This window comes from Castanea sativa, chromosome 10 (assembly GCF_040712315.1).
Source record: "Castanea sativa cultivar Marrone di Chiusa Pesio chromosome 10, ASM4071231v1".
NCBI lineage: Eukaryota > Viridiplantae > Streptophyta > Magnoliopsida > Fagales > Fagaceae > Castanea > Castanea sativa.
Window position 1 is genome coordinate 30076221 of NC_134022.1, and position 12545 is coordinate 30088765.

A 12545-nucleotide genomic window follows, 5' to 3' on the forward strand; every position below is an offset into this window, starting at 1 on the left:
AGATTTGAGCTACTTGGATTATTGGCTGAAGCATTGGATGCCAACAATCTGTAAGCACTTCTAGTTGTAAATTTACCAGAAGGATACCATCCCATTCTTCACTACTTCTCTGGCACTAAGGATGCTTTTCCATGCATAAGAACCAGCTTTGGACTCGTTTGCTTCCAAAATCGAACAATTTGGGAAAATTCTAGCCTTAAAAACTTTAAAGCGCAAGGAATTAGGATTGTTCATCATATGTCACACTTGTTTAGCCAACAAAACTTCATTGAACTTCTCAATCTCCTTAAAATCCATACCTCCATCCTCCTTAGGACTACATAGATGTTCCCACTTTACCCAATGAATCTTCCTAGTATCACTGTTGTATCCCCACCAAAATTTTTGAATCATCACTTCGATGTCCTTAATCAAACCTTTGGGAAGTTTGAAACAACTCATGGAATAAGTTGGGATTACTTGGATGACAGCTTTTATAAGCACCTCTCTGCCTGCTTGAGATAATATTTTCTCTTTCCATCCCAGTAATTTTTTCCAGACATACTCCCGAATGTATATAAAGCTTTGTTTCTTTGCTTGCCCCACAAATGCAGGTAGACCCAGATATTTTTCATAATGCCTTATTGAAGGCACACCCAAAATTTGTTGAATGCTAGCTTGAAGATCAGGTTAAGTATTGGAGCTAAAGAAAATGTTGGTTTTGTCTTGGTTAATCTTTTGACCTGACCTTTTCTCATAGATAGATAGGATGTCAAGAATTACCTGGCACTCTGATTCTTTAGCTCTATAGAAGAGGACACTATCATCAGCAAAAAACAAGTGAGAAACACACAGTCCAGTTCTACAAATTGAGACCCCTTGATGAGTGCTTCACTTTTAGCTTTATGTAACAGTCCTTGTAGCCCCATAGCACACACTAGAAACAAATATGGGGAAAGCGGATCACCCTGTCTAAGCCTTCTGCTAGGCTTTATATTACCAACGGACTCCCCGTTAAGGAAAACGAAGAAAGACACTGATGTTATACAAGCCATGATCATGCTAACAAATCTATCAGCAAAACCCAAGTGTAGCATAGCTGTCCTCAGAAACTCCTACTCAACTTTGTCATAAGCTTTGCTCATATCCAGTTTAAGTGCCATGAAACCTAGCTTGCCTTGTGTTTTCCGTTTCAAATAATGCAAAGTTTCAAATGCTACCAAAACATTGTAAGTTATAAGTCTCCCTGATATATTTTATTGGTTATATTTTTTCATTTTTGCAATCGGCCCCCTTTTTCAAAACCTTAGACCCTCAGGTGCAAGATTGTGATTAAAAGAAAATCATGTAACTATTATAACACATAAAAGGCATGGATTTATGATTTTCAAAATTTTCAAACTAATGGTGTTAATTGTTCTCACCTATCAAATGACTCATTTTATAAGAGGTCATTATTGTTGTATTCATTAGAGTCATCAGTTTTGGCTGAACCAAATTACTTTCCTTAATTGTATATATCCTTGATTTCTCTACTGAAACAGCTCAATATTGAAAAATTATTAGATACTCCCAGAATATCATAAATGTGTACTTCCTGTTTCCACATAAAATAATAGGTCCCTCAATATTTGTATATAGTACTAGAAGTCATTAACTCACCATTAATTTTGATTACAACTTAACCTGAAAACAATACCATCCATCTTATGAAAAATGATGAGAAATCATCATTGTCCCATAATAAACACAGAATTGTGATTGCATTTATTACCCAAAATTGTGACGGTGACTAGCATTGTCAATGGCCCATTTTTGAATTGTGCATTAATTATAGGTTCAAACATGGGTCCAAATTTACACACCAGAAACCAGCAGTCATAAATTACCACTACACCAGAACCAGTACACTACACCTATATATATATATATATATATTTTTTTTTTTTTTTTAACTCACATTGAAAATTGAAAATTAAAAATTGAATTTTTTTTTATAAGTAAAAATTGAAAATTAAAAAATTTGAAGTTTGTCAAAAATCTAGTGTAAGGACAAATGCTCTTTTCAAAACGATACAGGCTTTAAGGTGTTAATTCATTCTGACCCGTTTGGAATTTGGATTACCTAAGACGACAACGTTTCTGCAAAATCCTAGAAAAGGAAAAATCTTATGTCACACGTAAAAACGACATTGGTGAAATGAAAACAAAATCGACATAGGCCTATCATGTTTCTTTTATCAAAAAAAAGTGTAAGCAACTAAACGACACGGTTCCAACTGTCAAACACCATAACGAACACAGATGATAAGAGTTGGACTTGGACATGCAGGAAAGGAAGGTGAGAATTGCTGAGAGAGAGAGAGAGAGAGAGAGAGAGAGAGTGTGAGAGAGAGAGAGAGAGAGAGAGAAAAATGGGAAATCAAAGAGACTTTCCTTTGTGTTGAAAGCTTTCCAATAGTAGTCATTGCTTTCTAATTCACTGGTCAATGTCACAATAACTCCTTATCACATCACACTCCTATTCTCTCTCTCTCTCTCTCTCTCTCTCTCTCTTTGTTTTTCATTTGTTGGGCTTCTCTTTCATTTTTTTTCTCTCTTTCTCTCTCTATTTCTCTTCCATTTTTAACTCCTGGGCCTCTTCAGGTTCTTGTTCTTTCTTGGTTGAGTGTTTTATGTACTCTGCTTTTGTCACTTGGTTCCTGAAGATCATGGACGTACAGAAGATTAAACTCTTGGGATTTTTACTCTGACTAAAAGGGTCACTTTATTTTTCTTCATTTTCTGTGTTTCCAGTCCCAAGCATTACCCTTTGTTCAACCTCAAAAATCAAAATTGAGGTTTTTTTATTACATGAGGTAACTCACTTTCTCTCTCTAGTGGTCTTGTTTTCACAGCACTCAAGCTTGTATCTTTTTTACTTTTAGGTATAACATAATGATAGTGGTACCTGGGATACTTGGCATGGCTTACACAAATGACAAAACACTAAAATTTTGTTAAAAACCAAAGAAATTGTTCAAGATGTTTAATTTTAAGGTTGGAATATTTCATAGAAAGATATTCTAATTTTTCTTTTTTTTTTCTTCTTTTTAGGACACTTTAGGCTCACTTCAATAAAAAAGAAATCAGGATGTGTTCGGATAAGAGACAGACAAACACATTTATTAGTTATTGTTTTGTTTTGTTTTGTCTTTGTTTTTGTTTTTTGGGTTTCTTGTAATTTATAAGTTGAAGAAATCTTATTGGGTATTGAAGTAGCTTACATTTTAAGATTTTGAATATCATGTCCACTAGTCTTCCTTGTTTTCATGTGTTTGGTACCACTTTCAAAATTTGCTCAACAGAAATGTTTGTCGTTTGCAGAGGCCAACCTATTCTTTAATATTATCACATTGTAAGTCTCCTTTATATTTTTTTGTTGTTAAAGAATTAGATATACATACAAGATTGTGTGTGTGTGTTTGTTCAAGAGCTCGCATACCTCTTTGTGCCTATCTATTTTGGATAAACTATTCTGTAGAGACAATTGGTATGCTCTTTAGGTGATCCTCTAGTTTCTCATTATTGCCTTTCATTCTAGGGATTTGATTTCATCATAACTCTTTGGTATGTAATTGGACGAAAAAACGCATCACAGCTTAAGCATGTCATTCACTCCTAATCATATGGCAAGGAAATCACCGAAGAGTCCGGTGCCAGTGGTATGTGAAAAAAATCATTCAGGATGCATGTATAAATGGGGTTTATATAGACTCTTTGAATTTCGCCAAGGTCATTCCAAGAGGAAGCTGCTATCAAATAGGAGGCACTTGAGCCGTCATCCAATAGGTAAGAATTCTTTCATCAGTACTAGAATAATTTGATGTATAAGTTTTTGTGTTGTACCATGGGGCATCATGTGAAAATTATATAACTGGTTTTTTTTCCTACAAGTAGCATATCATATCTAACTTCTTCACAACAACCAAGCAAGCATATATGAATTGTTTTCTGGTCACTTACATACTGCGTTCAATATTTTCCAGTACTGAGGAATAGATGGAATAATTACTGGAGGACATTTCTCTTTTTAATTGGTCATTTTGCAACATGCTGTTAGTGATAGAAAAAAAAATGCTGAAATATATAGGAGAAGTATTTGTTGAATATTTGTGCATCTTTTAAGTAACTCTATCGTTTTGGTGTTACATTTCCTTTCGAAATCATCAAATCAGCAAATTTTAATATTTATCTGCAGGCGATGTGAATTTAAGGAGCAAGCTTGACTTGAGTACCAAATTTAATGAGAAGTGCCAAGCCGTTGATGTAAGTTCCAGCAACCTATTATTTTTTATCAAATCTTTCAAATATTTCTGTTTAACCATTTGTTCCAATTTTCACAAGGCAACAACAAGTCAAGAGTTAAGAAAATTTTGATATTGTTAGTTTTTATTTATTAAAGAACATTGGAGTGAGTATTTAATTAGACTTCCGTTAAAATAAACTTACTAGTCCTGTTTTTTCCTCTTCTTACATTTTGAGTGCAAGAAAGTATAGATGCTGATTAGCAAATTTTAATTTATCCAGGATAGTAAAGACAGGGAAACTCAGACTATTATTACTGATAAGGCAAGTTTAAAGAGACTTATGGAAGAAGAGATACCCTCTGAGCAGCATTCAAATAAGAAAATTGCCACTGATAAAGTGAACCATGCACAATCTAATCCTAAACTTGTTGATGAATTAACAATAAACCATGGAAAGGCAAGCAAAAGTTGTCACAGGCAATGTCAAATGCCTATTCATGGTTGGAAAGATGCAGAGAATATGGAGCATCATCAACCATCACATCAAAATGTTGTGGATAGATCTTTAAACAAGCATAATCCATCAGCATCAAAAAAGGTTTTCTTCAAAGAAGTGCACCCCAGAAATAGAAGATCTTGTGGTTGTAAAAATATAAATTGTGTGGAGCATGACCAGCTGAAGGAGATAAATCTCCAGTTAGTGCAGATGAATGAGGTAGAGGAAACTGGAAATCAGAAGTTCACTGAGGGAAAATGTCTCAGCAGAAATGGGGTGGGCCAGTCTAAACAATTTTTGGGTGCATTGGAGATTTTAAATTCGAATAAGGAATTATTCATAGAACTTCTGCAAGACCCAAATTCCTTGTTAGTAAAACATATCCAAGACCTAAGGAATTCTCAGGCAAAAGGACAACAGACTAAATCTTTCTCTGGAGCCAAATTGTCAGAATACCAGACAAGTGTTGCAAGACAACATGAACAGCCTACCTGTCCCAAAAGGTCGGAATCTTCTGATAGATTCCTTTCTAAAGGAAATGGCGATCCTCAATCTTCAGACAGAATAGTAGTCTTAAAGCCTGGCCTAAGAATCTTGCAAAATTCTTCAGACAGACTCAGCCCTCCCTACTCTTCTTTGCAATCTTCTTATTACTTGAAGGTTAAAGAACAGAGTGATAGGGCTACACCTTTTTCCTTTGATCATATAAAGAGGAAGTTGAAAGATGCTATGGGTGTTAACAGAAAAGAGCAGCACTGGATGTCAAGCAATGGTGAATTAGAAAAATATCCCTATGATTGCCAGGGCTCAGATGCTGGTGATAGGGGGATAAGTGTAGAGATAGATGGAAGTAATGCACCAAATACTGACCTCAATATTGGCCATAGGGTGAAATCTTCTCTTGGTGCCAAGACAACAAACAAGATAGGAAAGGCTAAAGATTGTGAATGTAGTGGACATGAAGCTGCTGCAACCAGTGGAAGTGGTTGTAGAAACTCAAACTTTTCAATTGTTGGCCATCTCACGCGACATGAATCTGACATATCTGCCATGGAGCAGAAACATCTCTCTGAGATGTTAAACAATGGAAATGAGGATGTGGATTTTTTAAGAAAGCAGGTGCCAAAAGCCTGTGGGAGGATGTCATCTTTTCCTGAGCATGGCCTTCTGCCTACACTCAATCCTGGAAGGGACTGGGAACTCAGTTTTGCTACTAGACATATGAGCTTTCCCCCCCATAGCAATCATCAAATGGCCTACGAGAACAAGTACAAGTTTCAAAAAGAAAAGAAAAAAAGATGCTTAAGTTCATTAAAGCAAAACATAGAACCTCTATCATTTGCTGATACTGAGAAGCCCAATGATCCATTGCAAATTTTTGACGCAAAGCCAAATATCTCAGAGGATAATTTTTCTGGCATGAAAATTAAAGATGATTCGAGCCCTACAGGTATGATACTGCTAACTTTTTACCTTGAATTTGGTCATATATTCTCTCTTCTTACCTGCTATTGATACTCCATAACCAGGTGAAACTAATGCTTTGGAGATGCCCTTTGAATCACTAAGCACACATCGGGCTGGCCCAAATCAAAGCACTGATGGAGCCAATGATTGTGAGAAAATTGTGGAGTCCCCAAGAGAGGTAAGTTGCTCTTTATAATTTTCTTTCTCACTAAATCTCTTACTAGCGCTTCTATCTGTCACCTATAGTTTGTTGCCTTTCGTTTTACACTTCTCAGTCCTCATTAATGTGCTTAATTAACTCTGGCCTTATTCAGCATTCACCTTCTGAGAATCAACCATCAAAATTTGAACCAGGAGAATTTTCTTTGTCTAGTCCTTCAAGCCTGCAGAGAGTGGAAGATTCTGAAAACCTGAAAGATCAAGTAGAGCAGCCTAGTCCAGTATCTGTTCTTGAGCAGAATTTCAGAGAAAGCAACATAAGTCAACCTGGTAGGCTTTCATATCAAGAATTGTTATTAGTTCTCTACTTCCTTAATTCTGCATCTGAGATAACTGAGTTAAACTTCTGCAGCTCAGTTGCCCGCTGAAACACCACTAGTTAATGCTGAAGACCACTGTTCGGCTACACTAGATAGTCCCCTTTTGGGCCCCAGAATCAATATAAATACTGCTATGGATGGGCATGTATCCTTCTCTGAGTACATAAGTGCACTGTTTGGAACTTCTGGCTTGAATTGGGATGAATTGTCAATGAAGTGCCATTCATCAGGTCAACTGCTTGATCAATCCTCATTTGACATATTGAAGATGCCAGATAGTCAATTTTGTGGTGATTGGATGCTCCTATTTGACTTTATTAATGAAGTCCTAGCAGAGATTTGTCAGTATAACTCTGGATGCTCCCCTTGGGTGTCATGTATCAAACCAATAATTGGACCACTTCCAGTAGGCAAAACCATTATCCATGAGGTGATAAAACGTGTTGATTGGTATCTTCTCTCACAATCACCACTGCAGACATTGAAGCAGATTTTTGAGCAAGACCTCACAAGGTCTAGAACATGGTTGGATATCCGAAATGAAAATGAAGATATTGCTATGGAAACGGCAGAAGGTGTTTTAGAAGAATTACTAGTGGAAATTGTATTTGAATTGGTTATTTGAAGCATCATATATTTGTCCATATTACATCAGTGAGATTACGCAGCTCGGGTGGGTTAGTGCAACTGGATTTTTCTCATATAGAATTCTTACCAGCCTCCTTGGACTCATGGCTTGTATGCAAAGTTTAATCATTACATGTCTTTTAAGATGCAAAATTGAGTCAAGGTGGGGGATAAAAATGAAGCCTTTTTCTGACATAGAGGTTGGTGAGAGCATGCTCAAGCTTTGTGTATACTGTATAGTTTACACTCAATCTCCAAAATCTATCAATTATAGGGTTCTGATGGGATTTCATCAACCGTTTCCTTTTTCGTATTTAAAAGCATTGTTACGAGATGTAATACTTTTCATCAATATACTAGTATGTAAAAATTTTCCATTTTTTTAATGCTGATTATAGAAGTTCTGACTTCTGACTTGTTCTAAACATTGCTATGATATGATTGGTTTTTAAATCTTAATTTACTGTTGTTTGTATGGAAAGAAACTTATGCATTAATTGTTAAAAAAAGTGTTCTAAGCTTTTGAGTGAGGTTGCTTATAAGTAGTTATGGTATTTTCTTTATGGACTCTTAACAATCTCCTTTCAATTCTTTATTTTGCTTTCACAATTCATCATTGAAGTTGCGGTAGATATGCTAAATCTGCCACATGTTTACTTTTCATTCATACATGCAGTAGGTGTAATGCAGAAATGCGTAGGGGCTTCTTTTGCTGTGTATTAGTTGTACAGCAATAGTACGTTTCCTGCTAATTCTTGATAGAGCTGCTGTGTAGCAGTACAATAAGTAAGCTAGTCTTGATGGCATATGCTACTTTAAGTTAAGTTAAGCATTCACAACATCAACTGTCCATTATTTTAATATTTGATTTTTTTGTCCCAGGATTAATCCTTTGTAATGATTCAAATTGATTTGTGTTTTGATTTTTTTTTCTAAACATGATGTTTCATTACTTGGTAGCACTTTTATCTCAAATTCTGCTCAGAGACTTTCCTGCAAGCCAATATAGATCATAGCAAGGAGTAGGTGGACTGCTTTATGTGGAAAATTTAAAGTGAAACATCTAGTGCGTGGTCTCACGCTCTTATTTGTTCACTTGGATGTCTAGTCTAGTTGTTTTATTTTCTTTCTTTCCTTTTTGGGGTCTTTTTTGGAAAGTTCAAGCGTTAGAAGCTGAATTTATTTTGGTTTGTATACTTTTTTAAAGGGGATTTCTCTTGTATACTTATCAAATACTAGCTATGTGCCATTTTCTTTTCTATGAAATTCCTTTGCTTCTTCAGAAACATAAAAATGAAAACATAATATATTACTGTGGACAGTATTTATTATTTTCGTAGGTTATTTTGGTAGGTTGTATACTTATCAAATACTAGCTGAGTTTTGTAAAATAAGGAAAAATGGATGCTGGATTCAGGACAGTGGCTGCTAAATATTTCAAGAACACAATCTTTCCACTGCTAGTTAAATTTGCTTTGCTTTTAGATTCAGATGCAGTCCAAGGATGGGGAAGATTATCTAAGGAAGAAGATATGGAGCTGGATAGACAGCTCAAACTTACAAATAAACCTGCAATCAAGACTTTCCAGGTAAGGATAGGATTTTTTAATTTGTGCCACCTTTATTTTAATTCTTTGGAGCAGCTATTTCTTTTGTACTTGCGTCAATTTTTCTTGTTAATTGTTATTCACTAGCCAATGTTCCACACAATGTGCGAATACACTATGAGTTAATTTTGAAATATTTTATAAGAAATTATCTTTGTGGCAAATTCTACTATACTTATTATGTGGTCTAATATTTAGGAACTAATTTCAATTATATTGCATATTATTAAGAAGAAAAGAAATGTAAATTATTAAGATTTGTATAATTAAGAATATGAACATACATTTTAGAAAAAAAAAGAGAAAAGAATATGTATGTGCCAAGAGCCTTGTAGCTTAGTGACATTGCCTAGTCTTCCTCATGAATCATGAGGAGAACTAGGGTTTGAATCTCCCTTTTCTTGTTGTAACATTTTTTTTTTTAATTTATAAAAAGAAAAGGATATACATGTATTACTTGAGTTAATTCACAAATATTGAATTTTTTTTATTAAATTATGTATAAAATTATTTTTTATATTCTTGATTGCATGTGTTATTATTTTCTTTTAAGCTTTAGCTGTTTTTGTTTCAATTGTTGTTAAAACAACTAAACTTAAGCAAGAATGTCATATTCCAAATCTACTATTTCTAATTTAAAATTTAGAAAAATAACCATATAAATTCATTTTACATAGATTTAAAAAAAAAAATTGAGATGAAAGGTAAGCTGATTTTATTGATTAAAATTTTGAAGAGAAACAGAGATAAAATCCGGTGGTAATTCTCCCATCCAGACAGTTAAGTCATGAGCGTCTAGAGCCTTCTTAGCCAAAGGAGCCACAACATTTTCCTGGCATTTTACATGAGAAAAAAGACATGAACTCAGTGTTTGCAAGAGCTTGTGATTTGCAATAATAAGTCCATAGGCAGTCCAGTTTGGTAAAGATGATTGAATAGCGCAAACTACCATCTCAGAGTCTCCTTCAATGGTAACAGCACCCAACCCCAGTTCTTTCACTAATCTCAGAGATCATCCTGCAGCTAAAGTTTCAACTGCTTCAACAGTTTCTTTTTATAATTTAATAGCTAGGGGTGGAGGATTTGAACCATGGATGTCTCTGTTAAAAACATTAGTAGGTGCCAACTAGTTGAACTACAAGGCTCTTGGAATTTTAACTGCTTCAACACTGGAAAAGGGACATCCCATTGTGTGGAAAAGGAACTCTTTGACTCAGTGCCACCAATACTTCACCCTTACAGTTCCAAATAACCACTCCTAAACCAGCCCGCTGCTCCTCCTTACAAATTGCTCCATCAAAATTTTCTTTGTTGGTGCCTACAGCTGGTGGTTGCCATTTGACACACTGTGTTGGCATGGATGGTATTGGTCTTGGGTAGCCATGAGCTTGTTAAAATTCCTGTAAAAAGTCCGTTACCTTGGCTGGTAGGTCCTTGAAATTTATGTGCGGATGGTTTAAGAAAATTTTGTAATATCCTCCAAAGAAGGATTTCTAGATGAGATTAAATGCCGATGGGACTTCTCGGGCATCCAGCTGTGATTCCATGGCTTTATTAGTCTACCATTACCCACCCGCCAAACAACACCATGATTAATAACTCTACGGGCTTGGAGAATGCTCTTCCATACAAAAGATCCCCTTTGCTTATCACTAGCATTCATGATTATTCCATTAGGAAAGAATTTTGCCTTAAAAACTCTATAGAGCAACAGTTTGTGGTTATGTAGAACTCGCCGTACTTGCTTGCCAAGAAGTTCTTTATTGAACTTTCTCAATTCATGAAAACCCAATCCACCTTGAGCTTTTGGTTGACAAAGCCAACTCCACTTAAGCCAATGGATTTTCTTGTGATCTACTTCTTGTCCCTACCAAAATTTCCGAGTCATTGGTGAGGAATAAATAACCACTGCATACTTTTTCCCCCTCTTCCTGAGTAAATGCTCAGTTTAAAATCAAAAATTGAGTTACAATCCTATGATATTCCTGAGGATCCTTGACAATCTCTCCATTTTTATAAACTAACTTGTAATCCATGCATAAACCTAGGTGCATTTAAGACGCAACTCTTCATTCCTTTTGCTTTAAATTTTATGTCACGATATTAATATCTTAATGCTTATCATCGTTTATTGCTTTTACACTTTCGCAGGTTAAAGATAAGCACAACAGCAGGCGATCTACCCATTGGATGTAAGTTTTTAACCAAGTATTACCTGATTTCTTTTTTTGGGTTACTTTCCATGTTGATCCATATGTCTTACAATAATTCTTTTGCTAGTATGTGTTCTTACTATTGTTGTTGTCCCTTTTGATGTCTTTGTAAAACCTCAGAGACAGATGGTTACCAAAAGACTGGCCGCTTCAATGTTCTTTACCCAGGATTTATACAACTTACCTCTGTCATTACCCTTGGCCTCACTCTTCAACCATCTACTTACAATGGTCCTCAAAATGACATGCTAATCAATTTACACCAGGTGAAAAAAATTGCCCATTCTTTTTACTCGTATATATTGTAGAACATTTGGATTACTATTTTTAAATTTTTTCTTATCATATATTGTATTTTTCGTCTTAAGATGTTGCTATGGCCTATGGGGAATCAGTGGTTCATATTTCATTATAAACATTAAACATGTAGGTTACTAGCCAAAGTCAATTTTCACAAATTTGTCTGAGGGTGCCTCTTTCATTTCATGTCATGGGGAGGGAAGGTTTACCCTTTACAGCCCAATAACAGAAGAGAGCCTTGCAATGGGGAATGACCATTTTCCACAAGAAGATCATGGGTAAGTCTGCCTATATAAATCAGATTTAAGTTGTTAGTAATTACACAGATTTATTTGTTAATCCTATGTTTATGCTCTTAGAATGTATGTTGAAGAAACTTATTGTTACGATACAGTACATAATGTGTGTGATAATCAATGGGTACATTATGTTTATTTTGCAGGCGCTGGGAATTGTAGAGTACATTTTAAATAGGGCTGGGTTTCATACCTTTTTAGTCATGATAATGTATTGAAAAATCTGCTAAGAAAATATAAGGATGTGTTGCTATATGATTTTTAGTTATATTTCTGAAAATTTCTGAGGAAATATAGGGACACTTTTTTTTTCTTTTTTTTCTTTTTTTTTTTTTTTCTTTTTTTACGGGTATAGGGAAACAACTTTTCTGTTACAACTCTGAGGTGGGAAAAAAAAAGTTTTGGGCTTTTGAGTTTATTTTGGTGGGCCTTGTGCCAAAACTTTCCCATTCATTTTTCATAGGTTTTTTTTTTTTTTTTAATAGTTACGATATGCTGCTAAGTCCATAACTCAAACATTTTCCTCTTAGACTCCTAAGCATTTTTTGCATTGAAAAACATTAATTAAACTATAAAGCTATTGGCATTTTTTTCATAGTACTTTCAAATAAGCAACGCATAGTCATTCCAATTTAGGGAAAACCAAGTAATTCAGGCTTAGAAACAACTAATGCCAGCCTTCTCAGCCCTTTCCACTCGCAGAAGAACAGAACCCCAGCTGTGCAAACTTAT

General features: G+C 35.1%; 2 protein-coding genes across 6 annotated transcripts; both read left to right on the forward strand.

Annotated features, from left to right (window-relative positions):
• The first annotated feature begins 2406 nt into the window (after window positions 1-2406).
• Window positions 2407-7856, forward strand: LOC142613657 (uncharacterized). 4 transcript variants are annotated; one of them, XM_075786101.1, is made up of 8 exons: window positions 2415-2837; window positions 3346-3376; window positions 3563-3810; window positions 4220-4287; window positions 4549-6214; window positions 6294-6409; window positions 6546-6720; window positions 6803-7856. In XM_075786101.1, exons 3-8 carry the CDS (start codon window positions 3627-3629, stop codon window positions 7393-7395), a joined length of 2802 nt encoding a protein of 933 aa, XP_075642216.1. In that variant the 5' UTR covers window positions 2415-2837; window positions 3346-3376; window positions 3563-3626; the 3' UTR covers window positions 7396-7856. The 4 variants fall into 4 exon arrangements, with proteins under 4 accessions (XP_075642217.1, XP_075642216.1, XP_075642213.1 ...); XM_075786102.1 differs by lacking the exon at window positions 3346-3376 and having other exon boundaries at window positions 2407-2837; window positions 3620-3810; window positions 6808-6950; XM_075786098.1 differs by lacking the exon at window positions 3346-3376 and having other exon boundaries at window positions 3620-3810.
• A 65-nt stretch (window positions 7857-7921) lies between these two features.
• LOC142613658 (uncharacterized) lies at window positions 7922-12053 on the forward strand. 2 transcript variants are annotated; one of them, XR_012840301.1, is made up of 5 exons: window positions 7922-8986; window positions 11156-11196; window positions 11338-11483; window positions 11721-11795; window positions 11960-12053. XR_012840301.1 is itself a non-coding variant. In XM_075786103.1 (4 exons), exons 1-3 carry the CDS (start codon window positions 8798-8800, stop codon window positions 11459-11461), a joined length of 354 nt encoding a protein of 117 aa, XP_075642218.1. In that variant the 5' UTR covers window positions 7976-8797; the 3' UTR covers window positions 11462-11483; window positions 11648-12053. The 2 variants fall into 2 exon arrangements, 1 of the variants encoding a protein (XP_075642218.1); XM_075786103.1 differs by having other exon boundaries at window positions 7976-8986; window positions 11648-12053.
• The last annotated feature ends 492 nt before the right edge of the window (window positions 12054-12545 follow it).